This window comes from Perognathus longimembris, chromosome 4 (assembly GCF_023159225.1).
Source record: "Perognathus longimembris pacificus isolate PPM17 chromosome 4, ASM2315922v1, whole genome shotgun sequence".
NCBI lineage: Eukaryota > Metazoa > Chordata > Mammalia > Rodentia > Heteromyidae > Perognathus > Perognathus longimembris.
Window position 1 is genome coordinate 37578408 of NC_063164.1, and position 23283 is coordinate 37601690.

Below are 23283 nucleotides of genomic sequence, written 5' to 3' on the forward strand. Positions count from 1 at the left end.
TGTCACTTAGGTTCTTTGAGGGCAATCTTTCCTTACCAGTGGTTGCTAAAGTGGGATGACTGCCAGAGTTACCTGGAGACCTTCACAAAGCCACAATGTTTGGTGGCCCCATAGAATGGAGAAGGCCAGTTCTAGGAATCAAATATCTGCTCCCCCATCCACCTACATTTGCCTTGATTATAGGATGGTAAGTAGACAACATCCCCAATTATTCTACTAGCCTAAGAGTTGAAGCCCAGCCTGGGCAACACACTGATGCCCCATATCACACAAAAGCCTTGGTACTAAAAGGAAGTTTTCAGTTGGTCTAAGTACCTTTGAAAAGATTCTGAGCTCCAGAGAAATGAGGTGTTTGGCTCCAGATGACAGTATTGTTAACACCACAACTCCTCTACATTTGTAGCCAAGGCCCATAGGGACTACAGGGGACCCACAAATTGGTTTAAATCTAAGGCCTGAAATTGCCTAGAAAATTGTGAAGATGCACATCAATGCATCTCAAATCACACATCAATAACTTCCATTACATTCCCAAAAGATCATGAAAATTTCCCAAATGTTGTATGCTATAAATGTATTATTGTACAGGTCTATATTTTAAATGGTATGTGGACTGGCTAACTTATTCCAAGAGCCCCTATGTCTCGAATTTAAACGCTAACACTATTTTGAGGTAAAGCACAAATGAAGCTTAACACTCCAACATATGTTTGCACTGAAAGGCTTCCTAACAGCCATTTATTTCATGGTGTAAGTTGGAGAGGAGAATATCATCGATAATTAGGTTACAAAGACACATTAAACTTCTCATACTTACCCATATCATTAGTAAACTCATTGGATTCTTCTCCAAAAATGTTTTTCCCCAAGCCTGGAAACTGAATGGTTCAGAGTATGATTTAAAAAATCAATAACAAACTTGCCCCTACACATTCAAATTTAGACAGATTTGAATTTTATACTGCCAATTAAGTAGCACAATTAGAGTTGAAATTCAGAAAATTCCAATTCTAGAAACCAACTAACTACTAAAAGAGTTCTCTTGATTTAGTGCTTAATCTTCAATTAGTTCTCAGCTTCTAATCACCTCTAGAAAGTCCAAATCATGGCAGAGCTCTGGTTTCCTTATCTTCTGGGTCAACCTTCTAAACAGGGCCATAGAACTAGATTGTTTGCAAAGAAAGCTAGTTTAACCATTACTAATAACAAAGCACTCTAGTAAGTTAAACAAGTAAATATTATTGATCACATACCCACTTATACCTGAGACTGGATAGAAGAGATTAAGAGGATAACATTACATTTTGTTTTAATTTTCAGATAAGGTTTCTGCACATACCACTAACTCTGAAGTTAGAAAGGTGATATGGAAGCAATAATTCAATCACCAATGTGACTAACGAGTTGTTAGAATCTTTTCTCTATATCTCTATGATATGGAATCTCTCAGATTCATTTTTCTCCGTAGTAATTACTTCTTTCTCTACTGTTATTTTTTTTTGCTAATCCTGGGGCTTGAATTCTGGCCCTGTACACTGTCCTTAGGCTCCTTTTGCTCAAGTCTAGCACTCTACCACTTTGAGCCACAGCACCACTTCTGGCCTTTTCTGTGCTTAACTAGAAATAAGAGTCTCATGGAGTTTCCTGCCAAACCTGGCTTCAAACTGCAATCTTCAGATCTTAGCCTCCAGAGTAGCTAGGATTACAGGCATGAGCCACAGGTGGTTGCCTTGAATTATTTTCTAAATAGTGTGTTAATCTTATACAACCAACTAAAGCCCAAACAGGCAAACATCATCTTAGAAGGGGGCATGGGCTTTAGTTTTTAATTATGGTATGGGTAATGCTCTCAGAGAATAAAAACCAGAAATCATTAAATACTTGAGCTCAGTCATCTGTCAATGGTCAAAAGCTTTAATAATGGCCATATGTAACCACTTTTTTTCCATCTGTCTTTTGTAAAGAGTACAAATCAACAGAAGCTCATTGACAATCAGCTCATTGAGAGTTGAAACTGTTTTGAAGCCTGCTTAAAGACTTTTGAACACCATAGCATATAAGGTCATTAGATAGCCCAAGTAGGTAATTGTTCATCAATTAAAGCATTCACATTCATGAATGAACAATTGCCTGAACTTGTTATATTTTGAGACAACTACTAATGCATAAAAAATTACTTTCAATATATATCTAATCCAGTTGCTCAGCCACCCTTTTACTCATTATTGCAACAACAACAAATAGGAAAAAGTTGCCTCATTTCATTTATTGGCACCATGTATTACAGGGCATGAAAATAAATGGAATGCCAACATCTCAGGAGCCATTTAATTCTCTTCTACCTTTAGTCAAGATTTCACTTAAGGGCTGGGGATATGGCCTAGTGGCAAGAGAGCTTGCCTCGTATACATGAGGCCCTGGGTTCGATTCCCCAGCACCACATATACAGAAAACGGCCAGAAGTGGCGCTGTGGCTCAAGTGGCAGAGTGCTAGCCTTGAGCAAAAAGAAGCCAGGGACAGTGCTCAGGCCCTGAGTCCAAGGCCCAGGACTGGCCAAAAAAAACCAAAAAAACAAAAAAAAAAGATTTCACTTAAATGCTACTAAGTGGCTTTTGAAATCTTAAGAACGTCATAGAAAATTTCAGTATTTTAGAATGCTTTTGCCATAAATTTGTAGCCTCCAACTTAAAAAAAATGACATTTTTTTTCACATAAAAGGCAATATAGTACTGAAGAGCAATTAGATTTGAGAAGTTTGCCTGGATCAGAAATTTGTCCTAGTGTTTTTCTGTTGTGTAATCTTAGGCAAGTTACTTAAGCTCTCTGTGCCATCATTTTACCATATATTGCATACAGAATAGTTCTTACCTCATAAAATTGTTATAAGGGTTAAATAATATGTTTAAGGCCCTAGAATAGTGTATAAGTGCATGGTAAACATTTATTACTACTACTAATACTTTTGAATACTATTTTTTCCAATTAGCTCAAGATTCTAGAATCAATTTTGATGTTTTAATAGTAGAATAATTGGGAACTTTATTGACTTACAAGCTCATAACCAAGATAACATTACACAAAGGATTAAGTTCAAAAGATGAGTCTTAAGCCCTGGTGGTTCATGCCTGCAATCCTAGCTACTCAGGAAGCTGAGAGCTGAGGATCACAGCTCAAAGCCAGCCCAGGGAGCAAACAGTTTCATCTCCAATTTCTGGTGGTTACCAGAAAACCAGAAGTGGCACTGTGGCTCAAAGTGGTGGAATGCTTCCCTTAAGGGGAAAAAAACTCAGCCTGATTTCAAGTTCAAGCCCCATGAATGACCAAAAAAAAAAAAAATCCACTATCTGAGCTGGGCACCAATGGCACATGCCTGTAATCCTAGTTACTCAGGAGGCTGAGATCTGAGGATCATGGTTCAAAGTCAGCCTGGGCAGAAAAGTCCCTGTGAGACCAGGGACAGCACTCAGGTGCTTGAGTTCAAGTCCCAGGACTTGGAAAATGAACAAAAGGACTATGAGACTTAGATTCTATCAAAATGTAAAAAAAAAAGGGGGGGGGAGGGTCACAAAACTGTATGCCCTTGTTTCTGTAGAAATAAATAATGTGACACACACACACACACACAAAGACACACAAAGACATTCTCAGAACATTGAATGAAATATTCCTGTGGTTTTATCTAGTGGTGGCATCCGAATTTTTCATTTCACTTGTGTTCTAGAAAGCATATTATTTACAGAGGAAACTCCAACAAATGAAAAGTTCTATAGAGAATGTTTAAATGTAGGTGTTTAAATTATGTGTGATTTTTATTTTGTTTTTCTATACTTTAAAGGTTTTCTGCAATGAACAATTACAATTACAATCAAAATAAGGAAGAGGGGGACCATGGTGTTTACCTGAATCCCAGGTGCTAGTCATTCAGGAGAGTAGAAAGCATGCTATGCTATGAAAGAAAGAACTAGTGTGGTAAATGTTTTAGTTACTTTTGACTGTGACCTTTCTTACCTTGCTCTCCATATTCTGTTTTATAACTTCCTGTACCAGTACATCAGCCAGGGTCTTGAAGTCAACTGTAAACTTCTTGTTCTTTTCTCCATCTTTCTTTTCCTCGATGAGTAGCTGGAAGAGCGCTTCCTGCTGCCTGCAAGCCCGGGCGATGTTGGCAGCTTTCTCAGAGACACACAGCAACTCCCGAAGGATCTCCGACATCTCTGAACCTTGCTTGTTACTCAGTGGCAGCTGCTGGAAGTGGTGCCCACACTCCCTGGGCTGTCAGCTGGAGAAGTACAAGAATGTGAAAGAGAAAGCAGTTTAGAGAGCGATGTCAGGGCAATTCTCATGCTCATCTGGCATAACCTGGTCAGCTTGGCTGAACAACAGCTATATGGCTGTGATGGTCACATCCTCAGAATGGCAGAATGAAAGTCGAATCTGAACTTTGGAAACTTGTTTCTAAACATCTTAAACAATGATACTCTCAAAACTCCATTATAAGCTGGACGTTAGTGGCTCACACCTATAATCCTAGGATAGTCAGGAAGCTAAGATCTAAAAATTGTGGTTCAAAGCCAGCCTGGACAGAAAAGACTCATCTCCAATTAGCCACCAGAAAGAAAGTCAGAGGTGGAGCGCTGACTGAAGTGGCAAATTCTGGTCTTGAGCAGGAAATGTTAAGAGGCAGTGCCGAGGATCCTGACTTCAAGTCCTAGTATTAGTACAAAACAACCAAACAAATACTCCACTATACAAAGAACTGAATTATCCTGTTACAAGCCCGGGGGCGATACCCCAAGCGGAACTCAAATCCACGTCCCTCCAGAGTCCACCATGCAGAGACAGTCTCAAGCAAAAAGATGGATTTATTGGGGAATGAAAAGCGAACTGACCAGCCAGGGATTCAGCACAGACCTGAAACTGCGACAGTGAAAAGCGGGCTGATGGGCCAGGACCAGGGTGCAGACTTGGGAGCTGAAACGACAACCGCTAACAGTCCTCGAGCTGGGGTTTATAAAGGTAAAAGCATAGCACAGATGTAGGGGCTTTACGCACGGGGTAGAGCAAGCAACAAACAAATTAAGCAAGACATTTACAGAAGCAGAATTTTGTGGTCAGGTTGACCTAATATTTAACTTCATTTTAACAATTGCTACCATGTTTCCCTAATCAAGATGGGGTCAGCTCCACTCCCCTCAACATTCTTGGTACCATGTTTTCCTAATCAAGATGGAGTCAGCTGTACTCTCTACAACAATCTGAAAAATCTTTGAATAAGAATCTATATCCATGGGCTGGGGATATGGCCTAGTGGCAAGAGTGCTTGCCTCGTATACATGAGGCCCTAGGTTCGATTCCCCAGCACCACATACACAGAAAATGGCCAGAAGTGGCGCTGTGGCTCAAGTGGCAGAGTGCTAGCCTTGAGCAAGAAGAAGCCAGGGACAGTGCTCAGGCCCTGAGTCCAAGCCCCAGGACTGGCCAAAAAAAAAAGAATCTATATTTATAGTCTTAGACAGACAGATAGATAGACATGGTACACTATTTTTTACAAGCCAGATTCTTACAATGAATATAGAGTGAAAGCATAGGCTTTGCAGCCTCTCTTGTACCCAGGACAGAGGGAGAAGGTCCAGAGCAACTTCTCAAGTACTAAGATAGGGCAGCAAGCACCCACACTCTCACAAGGCTTGGAGGCTACTCCTGGGCTACAGCACAAGCCAGCTCCCAGACGACTTCCCCTCTCACCACCAAAACATTCCTGTCTGTGAGATCTTGAAAGGTCAAATAAAATGATGCAACTTATGGGAACTTGGAAAGTTCTGGCTTCTAGGTGTGTCACACAAATGGTGGTGGTGGTGATGATAATATAATACTAGGGCATGAATTTTTTTTTTTTTTTGGCCAGTCCTGGGCCTTGAACTCAGGGCCTGAGCACTGTCCCTGGCTTCTTCCCGCTCAAGGCTAGCACTCTGCCACTTGAGCCACAGCGCCGCTTCTGGCCGTTTTCTGTATATGTGGTGCTGGGGAATCGAACCTAGGGCCTCGTGTATCCGAGGCAGGCACTCTTGCCACTAGGCTATATCCCCAGCCCTAGGGCATGAATTTTTAAAAGGGGGTTTATTTGGGGGGAATCAGCAGAAGAGAGAAAGGATAAGATACTGAGGGGTGAAGAGGATTAAAGTGCATGATATGTCTATCTAGATATAATAAAACTCACCAAACACGGAAGCAAGGGGGAAGGAGGATAAGGGATAAGGCGATATACTGGTAGGGATGATCTTTTGCAAATACACTGTATGCAGGTACAGAATTATCACAATAAAATCTTCTCATATTACTAAGATGTATGCAAATTCAAAAATAAGATTAAAAAAAAAAAGAATGTCGTGTAGCATTGCTTAATCTATCTATTGGCCCTATCTTGCAAATAGGACAGAAACACTTCTCACTTTGATAGCAGCAACTTATTGAAAACTTGACTACTTCCTATTACATTATGGGAATTACTTTGAGGATTATCTATCCTGTTTTACAGTTAGGGAAACTGCAGCTCAGGGAGGTGAAGTAACTTGATCAAGGTTGCACAAGACCAACTGGCAGGACTCAGGCTCTGTTGGTCATACACAGTTGCTTGGGCTCCTTGTAATCACACTAGACAGTTTCCTTCAAAAGAGAAGTTTTCTAAATGGGCTGTAGGATACTGAGAATTAGTACAACTTTGAAGATACAGACACAATAGGAGCATAGAGTTGGGCTAAAACATTTCCACACAAAGTGGATTAAAATTATAGTGGCAAAATTAATTTTAAACATTGGTAATGAATGCTATGCAAAGGCTCAGTAGCTATGTGCATATGATCAATATTTTGTGAAATCAACTCCAAGAAATGGAAACAAGGAAAAAAAGAATAGTATGTAAGAAGCAAAGTCATGGCTTGGAGGAATATTTGATGGTAAGAAAATATGTGAATATTATAATATTAAGTAAGAAAAAGAACTATGACTACATATAGTATAGTAGCATGTAATCACTTATGCTTGTTCAGAGAAGAGAGACAGAGAGAAGAAAGGAAGAAAGAAAGATAGGGAGAGAGACAGAGAACAGAGTGTTTTAATAGTAATAGAATTGTGGGTGGTGTAATTGGACTTTCTTATAATTTTCAAATATTCAATAGTCAATATAGTACTTTTATAGTAAGAAATGCCATTTTAAGTCATCTTAGAACAATTATGTATGAAGCTACAGGAATTTTTTAACTCAAGGCAAGTGTCAAAACAAAATATGACTTTGGCAATTAATAAAACCTTCAGGTGGTAGAGATGACACAGATAAGATTTAAACAAAACACCTGCCTATGTCAATGCTTTATCTTTCAAGAATAAATTATGCTGAAAGTCTCACTTTGGTTTGACTTGAACCTGTACATTAAAAATTTATTAATAAAACTATGACACTTTGATGTAGGAGTTGTAATTTATGGCACATATAACATATTACTTGCTACAATTATGTATAAATCACACAAAAATGCATACATAGTCATACTATCATTTTGATTTCTTAGTAAATGTTCTGCAATTATTTAAATGAAGGGGAGAGGGAAATCAACAAATCAATAACACCTAAACACTGTTAAAGCTGTTAAGGAATTCACTTTGAAAGTGATCAAGATAAACAATAGCAGTATGGTCTATTATACTTAACTTCATTAAAATTCTTTCTTTTCTGAAAAGAAGCAGTGTACCATCCACACTGCTGAATAACTCCTGGTGAGTTTCTGCACCAAGTGGCTTATGTAAATCAGGCATGGGATTTCTCTGTTTTTGTTTTGTTTTTTTGTTTTCCTCAAGACTTATGGTACTGACTAATTAGAGATACGATTCTGGTAGAAATGTGCTCCAGCTGGCTTTGAATTACCATCCTCAGATTTCAGCCTCCTTAGTAACTAGGAATCCAGGTAGGAGATACTGGTGCTCAGCTGAATTTCTCTTCTTTGGACCCAGGTGTTTTTTTTTTTTTCATTTTCATTTTATTTTCTAGTTGAGGACTGTTCTATTTCCCTCCACCCCCACCCCTGCCACCCACCACCGCTGTGAGCAGTTACTGCTTAGCAAGCATAGCAACATGACCAATGAGAAAGAACTTTCAGCCATAAAGAACACTTGTGATTGACATGTACACACAATTTTAGAAATTTATAGTACAATAATTGAAGTTTTCAGTTCCAAGATTCAAACTCAGTCACTTTTCACTCTGGCCTGAGGGATCATTGTCTGATTTTGCCAAGTTTCATGCAGAACTGCCCAGTTACAACAGTTGAGATTACATTTTCTCCAGCACTCCTAACCAACCAGCAGTTTTACAGCTATTTCCTTTCCTCCAGATTTCTGGCGTTCTGAACAAACAAACAAAACCTCTCCTGTGGCTTTGTTGCTGAAACAGCACTGTATGCTGTTCTTCTACCTACTGCAAAGGCTCAGACAGAAGAATTACTTGAGTACAGGAGTTCTAGGGAAAGCAACTTACTATTTACTTTGCATAGCTGATCTACCATTTTCTGAGTGAATGAGCCACATCAACAGTAAGCTGTTTTATTCTCTCTCCATCCATCCTCAACTCAGTTTTTCAGGCAAGAAAGAAGCCTGAACTAGTCACTCACTCTTACCTGAAATAGTTGAGATAAATCACTATGGTGAAATTGGGGACCACATCTAGTACAGAATTTCTTCAATTTTACATGGAAATTACTTTTCAGATAATCGTTTTAAGTCAATTCACATTCACTGTTATCAGGGCCCTCATCTCAGGGTTAGCTGGCACCTGATGGCAAATAACTTGGTGGAACTTTATTGGTATGGTTCTGCAACCAACCATTAATGTGTAGAGAAAAGCCAAAGTTACTTTTAAACACAAATCATACTTATGGTTAGAAAGTTATGATATTTACCACAATTTATAACCCTTATTACAGTTTTTCCTTCCTTTCTTTTCTGCTTCTTCTTTTTTTTTTTTTTTTTTTTTTTTTTGTAGTTCTGGGGTTTGAGCTCAGAGCCTTGCACTTGCTAGGTGTTTGATTAGAAATATTAAAGGGTATTCTGAGAACCACCTGTAACAGAACTACCTGAGGTGCCTACTAAGTTGTCAGATTTCCAGGCAGTACTCCCATTTATAGAATCAGAATTCCTGAGAATACAGCCTAGGAATCTGCATTTTGTTATCATTCTAGATGACTCTAAGCTGGCTATTTATTCTGTACTATATGCTATTTTTCTCCAGGCTACTTATTCCATACCATATGCTAACAATTCAGGGGTGGCTAGCTCCTCCATTTATTCTATACCATATGGTAACAATTCAGGGGTGGCTAGCACCTCGTGGCAGGTATCCTAGTTGAATATATTGATGTTATTATTCATGAGAAGTGATAGGCTAAAGTTCAATTAACAGCAGCCAATGTTTACTAGGTGCTTACTACATGTCAGTTATCTACTAAGCACTTTGTGTAACTTAGCTCATTTGATTCTCATACAGCATTAGGAAGTAGGTATAATTATTTCCACTTTACAGGTGAAGAATCTTAGGTAAGAGGAAGTTAAGCAATTTGCCCACAATCACACATCTGGGAGGTAACAGGAAAAGATTCTGGCCCAGCCAAGAAGCAGAAATCCAGTGGTGTTTATTAGTACTCTAGCCAAGGAAAAGATATATATATATATATCCATATCTATATCTGTCTCTATGTATATCTATCTATATGTATGTGTGTATATAGAGAGAGAAAGTGCCAAGTGTTATAGTATGTGAAAATAATTATTGGATAATAATCACAAGTATATCATCATCCAGATTGCACTGTGTAGCAAAAAGTAAACACATCTAGTTGGTATCTGTCACCAGTTGAAGCAGTGTAAGCCACTAGCTTATCCTGATACTTGATTTCTCTTTTGCCCTCAGAAAACCTTTTTCCTAAGCTGATTATCAGATTCATTGCCTAGTGCCCTAATGGATAGTAGCTGTTCCCTCATCATGGTCCACTAATAGATCTGATACTCTGTCTCCCTCCTCCCTTTCTTCTGTCTCTCATCTCTCCTCTATTTCTCTCACCCACATAATGTAACTTTTATTATGTTTTTTAAAAACTGTGGCACCTGGAAAACATTTACACATGTGAAAATCTGCACTAGGCCATTTATATTTCAAAACACTCAGTGTTTTCACATGCCTTTGAAAATATTTCTCAACATTGAATATTTTCAAATACTCATATTTACAGGGGTTTGATCCAGTGTTTAAGCCTCATCCACTCAAATTTTTCTACTGTTTGAATCCTTTCACAACCACAAATGGAACTTGCAGGACTGAATGCTTTCCTACTTCTTACAGTAATGGGCTTTCTCCCCACTAAGCCTTCTCCTGTTCTAGAAAAGTTGTGTAAAAAAGCTTCGCTATATTCCTCAGGCAGGTTAATGAGTCTTCAATGCTTCTGAAAGGAACTAGACCAGAGCATTCTTCAAGGTTCCTTATATTCATAGGGTTTCCATACAACATTAAAGTTTTTAATGACTGAAGACTTTGCCAAATGATTTACACTCACAGGACTGTTCTCCACTGTGAGTCTTTCCATGCTCATACAAGAAGCTGATGTCTGAAGGCTGTCCCATTGCATACATTCATATGGCTTCTCTCCTGTGTGAGTTCTTCATGGAAGCAAATGAAGTAGAATTCCTGAGGGCTTTAAGCACTTTACACACACTGGGTTTCATTGAAGTCTAAATCCTTTTAGGTATTTGATGGGAATTCGAAGTCCAGAAGACTTTCCCACATTGCTTAGATTTCTACTTTTCTTTTGGTAGTATGGAGGTTTAAACGAAGGGCTTCGCACTTGCTAGGCAGCTACTCTACCACCACAGCCGGCCCTTAGTTATGCTGTTGATGCATTTATTTTTGAGATAGGGTCTCACTCTCTGCTCCAGCATATGCCTAAGATGAAATCCCCTTATTTTAAGCTTCCTGTGGTAGTTAGGATAAGTATGTATCATCTGGACAGTTATTCTCTCAATTGAGAAGAATGCCTTACTAACTTTTCTGCCCTGGTTGGCCTTGAACCATGATCCTCTCAATATCAGTCTCCCAAATAGCTAGGATTACAGTCATGAGCCACGAGTGCCTGATTTCTTGACATCTGCTTGTCTTCGGCGATGGTGCTTGGAAGGATAGCAATAAGCTCTACTTAAGGCCTAATATCTAATTCTTCTTCTATTAGTTTGTGTTTAAGAGTGACGTGCTTTCTCATCATTCTGGAGGCAGGCAGCTCCTCTGACTGCGTCCTCACTTGCCCTTTCCCTCTGAATCTCTGGTGTCTCTACTTCTTTTTATAAGGACTTCAGTAAGACTGGACAAGGACTCACTCATATAGACTCATGTAACCATTAAAAGTCCTTTCTCCAAATAGTCATCTGTTGGGATCCTTAGGAGATTCATTCCAATGCTGTGATATTCACAAGGTGCCCATGAACAGCCTTCTGTATACTTTAAATCATTAATGTTAATGTTATATAAAGTTGTTATACTGTCTTTCTTAGAAAATAATGACAAGAAAAAAGTCCAGTACAGACATTTTTTTTTCAAATACTTTTCATCTGCAGTTAGTTGAATCCATGGATGTAGATAGCTGACTGTACTGTCACATTCAGAGGTCCTGAGGATGAAGGCTTCAATATCTGGATGTTGGAGAAACTCAATCCAGCTCCTAACACTTCTCCTGAAAGAGAAGACTTGGTGATCTCAGCAAATGCTAATACAATCCATCTCTGTCTTTTGTTTGGGGACCAAACAGTAAAAATAGGACAGAATTTTCTTTCCCAATTATGTGGACAGCAAGTTCTGTCAGACAAACTGTCATGCTAGGAGCTACTCTATCAGCCAAATCATTAGTGATGCAGCAAGCACTGGAATTACTTCCCTCATGAACTTTGTTTTGTAACAATCTACTTAGCAACCTCTTTACATTTCAGCAAAAATGAGTTTCATTACTCACCATTTCACACTAAATACATATTCATAGATTAACATTAAATTGTATCACAATGTGAGATAGAATTAGTCTCTTTAGCTTTTGTGCAATAGTAAAGCCTCATTGAATATTGCAAAACCTTCAACAGGTGAGGAGAAGAAAACCCCAAACTACTCTACAAAGACTAAACTCTAATTTGTAGCAATTTTAGTATCTCATTAGAACATCAAAACTTAAGGGCTGGGACTATGGCCTAGTTTCAAGAGTGCTTGCCTTGTATACATGAAGCCCTGGTTCGATTTCCCAGCACCACATATATAGAAAACGGCCAGAAGTGGTACTGTGGCTCAAGTGGCAGAGTGCTAGCCTTGAGCAAAAAGAAGCCAGGGACAGTGCTCAGGCCCTGAGTCCAAGGCCCAGGACTGGCAAAAAAAAAAAAAAAGAAAGAAAAAAAAGAACATCAAAACTTAAAAATAGTATATAGAAGCTGGGTGCTGGTGGTTCACACCTGTAATCCTAGCTACTCAGGAGGCTGAGATCTGAGGCTCATGGTTGAAAGCCAACCCAGGCAGGAAAGTCCATGAGACTCTTATCTCCAATTAACCACCAGAAATCAGAAAAATGGCACTGTAGCTCAAAGTGGTAGAGGACTAGCGTTGAGCTAACAAGCTCAGAGACAGCACCCAGGCCCAGAAGTTCAAGCCCCTTGACTGACCAAAAAAGAAATCTAGAATTAGGGGTTGCTCAACATAAAGTATGTGAGAAGACCCTGGGTTCAATCCTTAATACTGGGGGAGATTATATATGTATTTAAGAGATAATAAGAAATATAGTAATAAGCCAGATTTGACACCATCTTTAGAATGAAATAGACTTAGCTCTTCTGTCATTACCTAGTGTAGCATCAGGTCAATTAGCCTCTTTGAGCCTCTTCTCATTGTACTAGGAAGGTAATGCCTTGCAGTGATAACTAATCAAGTTATCTCTTGAAAAGTATCTAGCATGGAGCCTTGCACATAGTGGCTAATAAGTGCCAGCTATACTATTAAATACAACCTCACAAAAACCAAAGTCACATGTCCTTACTTGAGAAACTAAGACACAAACCTTTTCTGAAAATTTACTAGATCATTAAATCCAAAGCCTGGGAACTACTTGTGATTCTCCAAATAACCCAGAATAAAGTTCCTTTTTGTGGGCCAGATCTGATTGCTTTGGTTTCTGGGTTTCTGGGTGGAAACTTGGATTCCCAGAAGCTGAGAAAAAACTGCTTTGAAGGCATACCAGCTGAGGGTGGCTTGGTAATTAACATTCTTCATCTGAGTGATGGCTAGTTACATGGGTGGGTTGATCTGGAGTTCTCATTAAACTATACACAGAGAAATATTTTCACGTGTGCATGTCTTATTCAATAAGAGCATGCTTGTGTGTTTAATATATGTGTGGAAGGGGAGAAATGAGTCTACCTGCTGGCTCTTCCAAGCAAGCCATTTCTGAGTCATCACACATGGTTGGCTCCTGAGCCAAGACAGAGAACAGAGACAGGCTAAATCTTCAACCCATCACTGTAACACATATACATTTTGTTTACATGTCTATGTTCTGTCTGGAAAAAGATTTAAACATGTGTTGTTTCTCATGACTTTGAAGAGACACTGCAGAGGTGTTCAATAAATATTGGCTGATGACTTCCTCTTAGCTTTGTAAACACAGAATTCATTCTTGTGGTTGTGTTTATTATACTTGGATTTTATCAGAATTAGCCAGGTGCTCTTAGGCACGGGGGCCCGTATTTGTTTATACTAAAGACTGCATATCTGTTTTCATTTACAGAAAACAAAGCACAGTACTATTTGGATGATTTGCCTCTGAGCCATATTTTTGGAGCACTGAATCAGAATCCTGTCTCATTCAGAGGTGACCTATCCTTGAGGAGACTAATTTAATCACCCAAAATAGTAAGCTAATTTGGTTTTGTTCCCAAATGTCTTAGGTATGGGACATAAAAATCCATCTATTTAACTCCAACATTTCCTACCCTTCATCCCTAACCAAGTAGTGGCATACAGTATGACATACAGACCATTTGCAAACTGGCTAATTTCACTCACCCTACCGCTGCTGAGGTTACTATGAGACCACATTAGCCCACATTTTCTTTCATTCGGTGATGCTGTTCAAAATAATAGGCCACAAAGAGGCTCACTGTTCTCAAATATTGTGCTAGCTTATAAATGGGAGCCTATGCTAGTGCAGTGCTTCCTAAGTTACTAGGAATAGGTTTTAATTGGGACATGTTAAAAATACAGATTTAATTTTAATTTGCTCCTGGGAAAACTTGATTTACTAGATCTGAGCTGGACAAAAAGGTGCTTCAGTTGATTCTATTCCAGTCATATAAGGAAATACTAGAGAGAAGAGTATCTTAATTCTGTCTGTTCCTTCGTGGTTATTCCTGGCCAGACCAAGGATTCCTGTTGATTTCTGCCAACTAGAATGACCATCTCCCTCATCAGCTGGGTCAACTTCTAGTGCCTATTGTAACAAAAATGAAATGCTTGTGGGAAAAGAAATTCCATAAGGTGACCTACATCATAACAATTCTACCACAGTATAATACTTACAAAAAGCAGGCACTTGAAGGTTGTCCCAGAACTCAATAGAAAATTATTAACAATATACCATTCATTTAGAAATACTTTTAAACTGATAATGAGCCCATTTCAAATTCTTTTCCATAGTTAGGAACACTTTCCATATAGAAATGGTTCATTTATATTTTCCTACCAGCTGTGTTCTGACCCTACATTTGTATTCTGAGAAATATGTTTAGAACTGTAGTGCCAAATAAAGTTTGAAATTGCATATTATATAAAAATAGAAGTAACTTCTATGAAAATATTTTCAAAAGTATAAATTTGGAAAAATACAAATGTAGTACATAACTTGAGGCAGAAAAAGTAGGATATCGGCTGTATAGAAAGAACCTCTCCCCATAGAATATTATTTATTGTTTATTTGACCATTTTTAACTAGAATTCCAAAGTCTATTTTGAGGTGAGTATTTGAGTAATGTTTCTTAGTTATTAGGAAAATTCCTAAATTGATTTACCTTTTCTTCTGAACGTTCCCAATATTTACTAGAGACACCAACTCACATACCACTTTCTTTTTATTGTTCATGTAGATGTTCAGGTGTGTGATAGAAAAAGCCCTCACTAGTCCACAGAATAGCTAACCACAGGATCACTTCACCCACTAGGCACATAACCTTAGCTACATGATTTAGGCTCTGAAGGACTTGTTATCCTCATTTTTGTAAACATAAAAGAGGAAAAGAAAAGATGAGGTTGGATGAAATGTCTTGTATGCTCTCCTCTAGAGCAAAACTTCCTGGTTTACTTTTTTGTATGGACATTTAATATAAAAGAGGTTGAGTAATATTCAACTTTTAAAAAATGAAATGGAAATTTGAATTGTCCTACAACAGGGAGGACTCTTGAAGAGATAATGCTAAACTAATATAAGCCAACCAGAAAATGGCACCTACTCTATGATTCCTCATATGTGAGCCGCTCAGAATAGCAGCATGCATAAAGACAGAGTAGAATGGTAGTTGTCAGGCTAGCAGGAGAGGGTGCTGGAGAGTTACTATTTAATAATGATAGTTTTATTTGGAGATGATAAAGTCCTAAAGATGGAAAGTTGTTATAACCATACAACTATGTGGAACATCAATTTTAAACTAGAAAATGATTAAATGGCTGGGCATTGGTGGCTCACACTTATAATCCTAGCGACCCAGGAGGCTGAGATCCAAGGATCAAGGTTCAAAGTAAGCCTGGCCAGGAAAGTCCATGAAGACTCTTATGTCCAATTAACCACCAAACAAACAAAAAAACAAAAACAAAAAAAAACTAGTTGTGGAGCTGTGGCTCAAAGTGGTAGAGTGCTAGAATTGAGTGTAAAAGTTCAGGGCCAGCATCCAGTCCCTGAGTTAAAGCCCCATGTCTGATGCAGGAAGGAAGGAACAAATGAAAGAAAGGAAGAAAGGAAGAAAGGAAGGAAGGAAGGAAGGAAAGAAGGAAGGAAGGAAGAAGGAAAGAGATAAAATGGTTAGATGGTAAGTTTCATGTTATATTTGTTTTACACAGAAAAACTAGAGGTTCAAGGAAATGTACATTTCAAAAGCATTTCACACTGTCTAATGAGAGCATAATAAGTATCTGTTGATTGGAAAAGAGAAGCTGGGATAGAGTCACAAAAATTATTTTCAAAGCAAGTCTCTAGGCTATTTGTCTTGACTCTGATTTTGCTTAGCAGTTACACTAATTTTTAATAGACTATACATTTCTATACAGTAGTCTAGGTGTAAGCAAAGGGGTTAGTGCACTTTATTAGAAGAGCCTAAAGTTCCCCAATCAAGCCACTTCTTGGGGCATCTACTGGTCTTCAGTCTAAGGCTGTAAAATGCTTTGAGAACAAGAATCACATTCCATCTCCCTCATGACACACAGTGGGAGTTCTAGAAATCCACAAATTTTCATTCCATTCAAGATAAACATGTTTAAAAGGATTTTCTTGCAGCAAAATTAATCTGTAAAGGATTACTCATTATGCAAATTTTGGGATTGAAACTATCAGAAAACCAGCATTATAAGCTTTTACAAAGCTTTCAAGATGATAATGACTTCTTCAATCATAAATGAGTTATTTGGGGCTGGGGATATGGCCTAGTGGCAAGAGTGCCTGCCTCATATACATGAGGCCCTGGGTTCGATTCCCCAGCACCACATATACAGAAAATGGCCTGAAGTGGCGCTGTGGCTCAAGTGGCAGAGTGCTAGCCTTGAGCAAAAAGAAGCCAGAGGCCCCGAGTCCAAGCCCCAGGACTGGCCAAAAAAAAAAAAAAAATTAATAATAAAAATAATAAAAATAATAAATGAGTTATTTGATCTAACATACATTCCTTGAATGTTATAATTAGAAAGTAGAGCTCATAGATTATTTTATATACCATGTCTGGGACCAATAGTATATCTGTTAAGATTCTATTTACTCTTCTACTTTGTAGAAAAAAATGTTTAGTATAAGGGATGTTTATAAACTGCTGGATGGAACACACACATTTCAAGTGGACCATTCTTTTAAAGGAACATAAACTAATAAAAGAATATAGTACTGTTTATTTGAAAAGTTCAAAGTACTAAAAAGTTATAAATGCTCTTAAGTAAAAATACTAGATACTTTTGCATTATTGCTGATCCTAGAATCACAGATAAATGTGTACAGTGGTTAGCATTTATCTTCTTGATCTTATCTTTATTTTGATTTCCCCATTCCTTTCTGTTCCTAAGGCTTATAAAAAGGTTTGTTTTTTTAAAAGACCTTTAGTTATTACCAGAACAACTGGGATCATATGCGATTGTTATAAATTCTAAAAGAATTAACTAGAACAGGCTCTGGAACTTAGAATAACAAATCTCCATTTAAAAAGCTGATAATAATGAAAACATAGGGGTATCATTTGAGTTAAGTTAGATTTCTTTCAGCAATATTAAGAGAACAATTTCTTTTAGTTATTTGAATTACTTCCTTTGATGTTAATTTTAACTCCATTTGCATTAACTCTTATTTACATTAGCATTATTATGCCCCAAAAAGCTCAGGTTTAAAAATTTACTAGTAAAGTTAGCAAATATTTAAAGCAATTTAAACTTGGGTGATTTAGGAGATTTAAAATATTTAGTCAATTCAAATTTTAAAAAGAAATCAAATCCCTCTCAGAAAAAGGAAGATGACTGATGATAAGGAGAGAAAAAAAAATAAGTTCTGATACTTTCCTTTAGAGCAATTAATCTTGATTTAATTAGATGTTTAACACTCTATGTTGTTATACACACTCACCATTTTTTTAATGGGCAAGTAAAGTTACTGCTTTTCATTTTTGTTTTGTTTTGTTTTTTTTTGCCAGTCCTGGGGTTTGGACTCAGGGCCTGAGCACTGTCCCTGGCTTCTTTTTGCTCAAGGCTAGCACTCTGCCACTTGAGCCACAGCGCCACTTCTGGCCTTTTCTATATATGTGCTGCTGAGGAATTGAACCAGGGCTTCATGTATACAAGGCAAGCACTCTTGAAACTAGGCCATATTCCCAGCCCCTGCTTTTCAACTTTGGATGTGTGAGTAATCATTTCAATAAAAGCTACAAATAAGTTACTTATATTGACATAATTGCCTATAATTTAATCAGAATACAGAAGAGGTAACAAAATTATAATATAATAACAAAAGAAACATGTACAGTGTTTTATTTTCCCGTGGATTACTAGTCACAAAAAGTGCATTAAAGATTCATTAATAAAATGGTTTATAATATGAAGAATTTGAATTAACATTGTGAACCACATAAAAGAAACGAAATTGCAAATACATGTTTACAAAGTTCAAACATAAGAAACTTCACCTCAAAGGGCTATAAACATTTCAAATTTCTTAGATGAGAACATCATCATATTAAATAAAACCATAGCTTTCATTTAAGAACATTTTGTGCAGAGGAATCCTAATAGGTTATGTTAGGCATTTGTTCTAACATCAGTCATTTCCCATCTGTGTTTTCAAACTTTTGTCTTTTGAATTTTTTTTTATCATTTTTGCCTACTTCATCTCTTTTTTCCTTAGAAATTCAGATTCAGGAAGTACTAAACTGTAACAGGACTCTTTCAAAACTACCATTATCTCCACCTCTCATTTTTGAAAAGTCAGATAAATTTGGAGAACACTAGTCTACACAAATTATGGGAGATGAGTAGCATAGCTTTTATTTCTAAATTTTGAAGCCAAACAAAAACTTCAACATGGAGAGTTCTACTAGTTTCATTAGGGAGTCCTCTTTTTTAAAAAAGCCAAAAAAACAGAACCCTGTAGCCTTTAACTAGCTTGGCAAGCATTTCACTACTTAAGTCATACCTCCAGCCTTTTGCCTTAATTTTTTCCACATATAGTCTCATGCTTTCTTCCCTGACTGGCCTGCCACCATGATCCTCCTACCTATGTTTTCCAAGTAGCTGATACAGGCTTGATACCACACCTGTCCTCATGGTATTTTCACAAGGACATACCTCTGGATAAACATCTCATACACACCATTCTCACAGACATTTGTTTTCAGTTGATTGCTATCCTTAAAGCAATTTCTGTGTACCAGAAAATAGAATAAGACATTTTCACATTAGAAATAGAAAAGGGAATAATCTATATACTAAGTTTTAAAACTTGTGTTTTACAGGTCTTTTATATGAAATAAGGAATTATCTTTTATTTTTAGTCACAAGTATGGCTATAATTTAAACCCATAATTAGGTATGTCACTAGACTACAGGGCATGAGTTTAAGCTGCAGTTTCCAAGCAAGTTATGCTCTAGTTCCAAAAGGAAAAGAGGAGGTAGCTTATCTATGCAAAAATTCTCTTCAAGAATAATAATTAACTTCAAAATAATATAAAATTCCTCAAAAATTAAAAATAGAGAAGATTCTAAGTAAGAATGCACGGGGAAAGCAAGCAAGCTATTCTCATTATTTTTATTTTTCAGCTTATATTCCCTAATTGGAAGGTTCAGAATGGGATCACCTAGCTGATTTACCGTTTATAGTAGAGTGGACTGATTCCATCATTAGACTTCACTAGGCTGAGCACAGCTGAACTTTCCCAATTTCGGTTTCAAACAAGGAATGAAAGGGAATGGCTCAAACACACGGGATACACTCAAGGAGTCTGGTCGACCTGGCCATGAAATCCAGTGGGCAAATTTCTGCTTATTCCACACCTTAAGACTAGTTTTAAGACTGGAAGCCTCCACACTGTGCTGTGTTTAGAGTGGCCGTGTGTGTGTGTGTGTGTGTGTGTGTGTGTGTGTGTGTGTGTGTGTGTGAAGTAATCTAGGCATTCACCTTTACAATTTGTGTCTACCACCCTCGGTGATTCCGCCAAACCCCGTCTGAGCATCTTTTCACCTAGCCACAGTGGGCACCCACTGTCCACGCCTCACAAAACCACATCCCAACGGGCCGAGAGAATGAAAAGCAAGAGTCAGGTTCCTAACTGCCGGGCTGGTGTGTTTACTTCACAGGCATCAAGTAGGTCACTGGCGTCCACAGGCAGTGTCTACACTCGGAAGCATCTCTGAAAAGCCTGCGTTGGGACCGGGGGCACTGGCCCTCTGCGCTCTCTACTCTCTGAACCCCGGCTCTGACAACTGTCAGACCAGCTTCTCCTGCCTAGACCTAGGGGGAGGACTTCACAAACGAATACAGATTAAAGTTTGCTCGCGACTCCTCTCTCCCCAAGCGGATTTCTCTCCGATGGATTCTGCAGAGCCCAGGGGACTGCGGGGACCCACGAGCTCCTCCACCCGGATAGTCGCGGTGGCGGCGATGCCCGGGTGGTGGGCAGGGCCAGGCCAGGGCACCCCCGCACCTCGCAGGCCGGGGCGCACCAGGCCAGGAGTCCGCCCGGCCCGCTCGACTCACCTGCCCTGCAGAGACACGGTGGAGCGCGCGCGCCGCCCGGCCAGCGCCGGGGACCCAGATCCGAGGAGGCAGATGGGGGAGCCGGAGCGGCGGGGACCCGGGGGTGTCGGTGGCGTAGGGAGGAAACGTATTACCTAAGCCGGGGATGCAGAGCCGAGCAGAGGGCTCACAGTCTTTCCCTCGAGAAACGGAAGAGGCGGGGGAGGAGAGCGAGGGGGAGGGGAGGGAGGAGGAACACGCGCAGCGGGGTGGGGGAGGCGTGGAGGGGCGCCAAGGACTAGAACATGGGTGCCGGGCGTCTGGCTGCAGGCTCAGCGCTGGAACGATGGGCCGGGAGGACGGCGGAGGTCACCGGAGAGGAAGGCAGAGCCTGGGCGAAGGCCTGGCCTTGAATCTTGGAGCTCAGCATCGGCCAGGTCCCCGCCCCCTAGTTTCCCCTAGGACGGTGGCTGTGGCGTGGAAAGGCGGGGTGACGCCTCCAGGCTTCTAGGGCAGGCGAGGGCACCCCACGCCTGCCACAGCCGGGCGTCCACCGCGTCACAAGTGGAGCGTGATGAGTCAGACGGGAGGGCCAGGAAGGAAAGGACTCCTCATTGTTTCTCTGGTTTCTTGGTGAGCCGCCCACAAAATTCACTTTTAAAATCTTGCTCCTTCATTCACCAGTGCTGTGGGGGAATGATGAATTTGGCAGATGGGGTGGCAGCTGTGAAAGATGGACTTCCTGGCCAGAGGCATTCGGGTCACCGTGTCTCAGTGGCCATGTGAAGGATGCTGAATGTTCACCAAACCATAGCCATTTCTCCCGCTGTCTGCCTTTGCAAGGTGTGGGCCTAGGACCACCTAGACAGGAAATGTGTCACGGACAGGGAACTGATCCACCTCAGCGTCTCTTAAGGATGATTTGGGGTGGCAGGTGGGACTAGCACTAGGTGGTTCTGAGGGACTTCGGGTAGGAATTTATACTTCTGAGGGAAACATGAAGCCATTTGAGTAGAAGGGGGCCTGGCATAGGCTACCCCAAGCAGAGTGATGTTTGTGAGTGCCTCGGGACCTCCAGAGCTGTGCTACATGATCCTTTCACCTCCCAGCATCAGTGGGAAAGGACAAACCACAACGCCCAGAATGGGGAAAAGCAGAAGAGATTGTACTTGCAGAAGATTATTCCCTTCCACTTGGGATTGGGGAAAAGACCAAGGGACTCACTGTACATGGAACTCACACATTGGGTGGCAGGAATTGGAAGACTGTGTGTAAAGTTCCAGCTAGCAGATATTCTTACTGTATTTTCTCAAACCACCCCATTGTATGATCAACATTTGGTCCTTAGAGCAAAGAGACTGAAAGCTAATGCAGTAGAGGCTTCTGGCAGAAAGCATCACTTAAGAATTTACATCTCAGGTTGGGAATATGGCGTAGGGGTAGAGTGCTCGCTTTGCATGCATAAAGCCCTGGATTTGATTCCCCTGCACCACATAAACACAAAAAGCCAGAAGTGCTGCAGCTCAAGAGCCAGGGTGCTAGCCTTGAGCAAAATGGAGCACAGGGACGGTGCTCAGGACCTGGTTTCAAGCCCCAAGACTGGCCAAAAAAAAAAGAATTTACATCTCTAAGAACCCGTTTTTATGACCCTTATCTACTTTATCACTTTATCACAACTGCTCTTGGGCCCCACACCCTTTCTGCTTCCACTCACTGGCAGGTTAGTTGACTCACCCTCTCTCAGATTCTCACTTTCTATATCCAGTCCCTTAGAGTTTCTTCCATCCATCTCTGTTGCTACGTTTTATTAGCCTCATCATTATATCAGTGATGGCCAAATCAAGAAATAATTTAAACACTATCCTTAGAAATAACGAGATAAATAGTAGAAGAAGCAGAAAGGGAACGGACCTGCTTCTGGGGAGCAGAAATTGGGGGAGGGGAGAGTAAAGTAGGAGATATGAATCTATTGCTCTTTTCTACCATGGAGATTATCCTGCAGTATGTGTCTCCATGGGTTTAGTGCTTGCTTAAAAGCCTGCATTGGTTTTGGTCTCTGGTAAGATGAGAGCGTGTATTCAAGGTTCATTGCCTTCTTCCATCCATCAGCCATGCCACTCATACTTGGTATTCCACCCGAATACACACTTGCTACTCCTTGTAACTACATACCATCTTGTTTCTGGAATATCAAACTGACTTCATAACTTTGCATGGTCACACACGGTAGTTATTGCTTTTGGCAGGCAGCAGGTCCCTTAACTGCTATAATTAAAGCTAATGACAAAGTACTAAGGGCTTTATGTGTTTGATGGCTGCTGGATCTTATACCAATCCTATAGTGGGCACTAAGTAGTTACCTCCATTTTATAAACAAGGAAACAAACTTCAAGAGGTTAATTTACACAAATGTGTATTGTGTGTGGAGAGTAAGTTTGAAATAGAGCAATTTGATTGCGTGACACGTACAAGCATCTGTTCATCCTTAAAAGCTGTCTCAGACAGTAAATGAGTAGGACTGGAAGACTTTTTTTAAAGTTTCAAAGTCATAAAAGGACAAGGAAAATATACCAGTGAATTGCATTAATCTCAAAGTAGGCATTGAACAAAAGCCAAAATTAAAATTGCAAAGGAAAAGTAATACTTTATTATATTTTCAACTTCTTCCACCTAAAATTTTCATAGAATAAAATTAACAGATAAGAAAAAAATTAAAACTCTGCAATGTATTGGGAAAGTAAGAGAGTATGATTCTTATTT

The 23283-nt window shown here is 39.6% G+C and overlaps 1 protein-coding gene across 4 annotated transcripts in view; it reads right to left on the bottom strand.

The window, feature by feature from the left end:
* Inpp1 (inositol polyphosphate-1-phosphatase) overlaps positions 1–21102 on the bottom strand; it is a 28074-nt gene extending 6972 nt beyond the window's left edge. The window contains exons 1-3 of one of the 4 annotated variants that reach the window (XM_048345084.1): positions 20679–21102; positions 4010–4280; positions 818–878 (exon numbers count right to left, since the gene is read on the bottom strand). In XM_048345084.1, the coding sequence (XP_048201041.1) occupies positions 818–878; positions 4010–4213 (265 nt within the window). In that variant the 5' untranslated portion in view covers positions 4214–4280; positions 20679–21102. Of the gene's footprint in view, positions 1–817; positions 879–4009; positions 4281–19065; positions 19812–20544 lie in introns of those variants that run through there. The other 3 variants (XM_048345082.1, XM_048345083.1, XM_048345085.1) reach the window with 3 other exon arrangements.
* Between the last annotated feature and the right edge of the window lie 2181 nt (positions 21103–23283).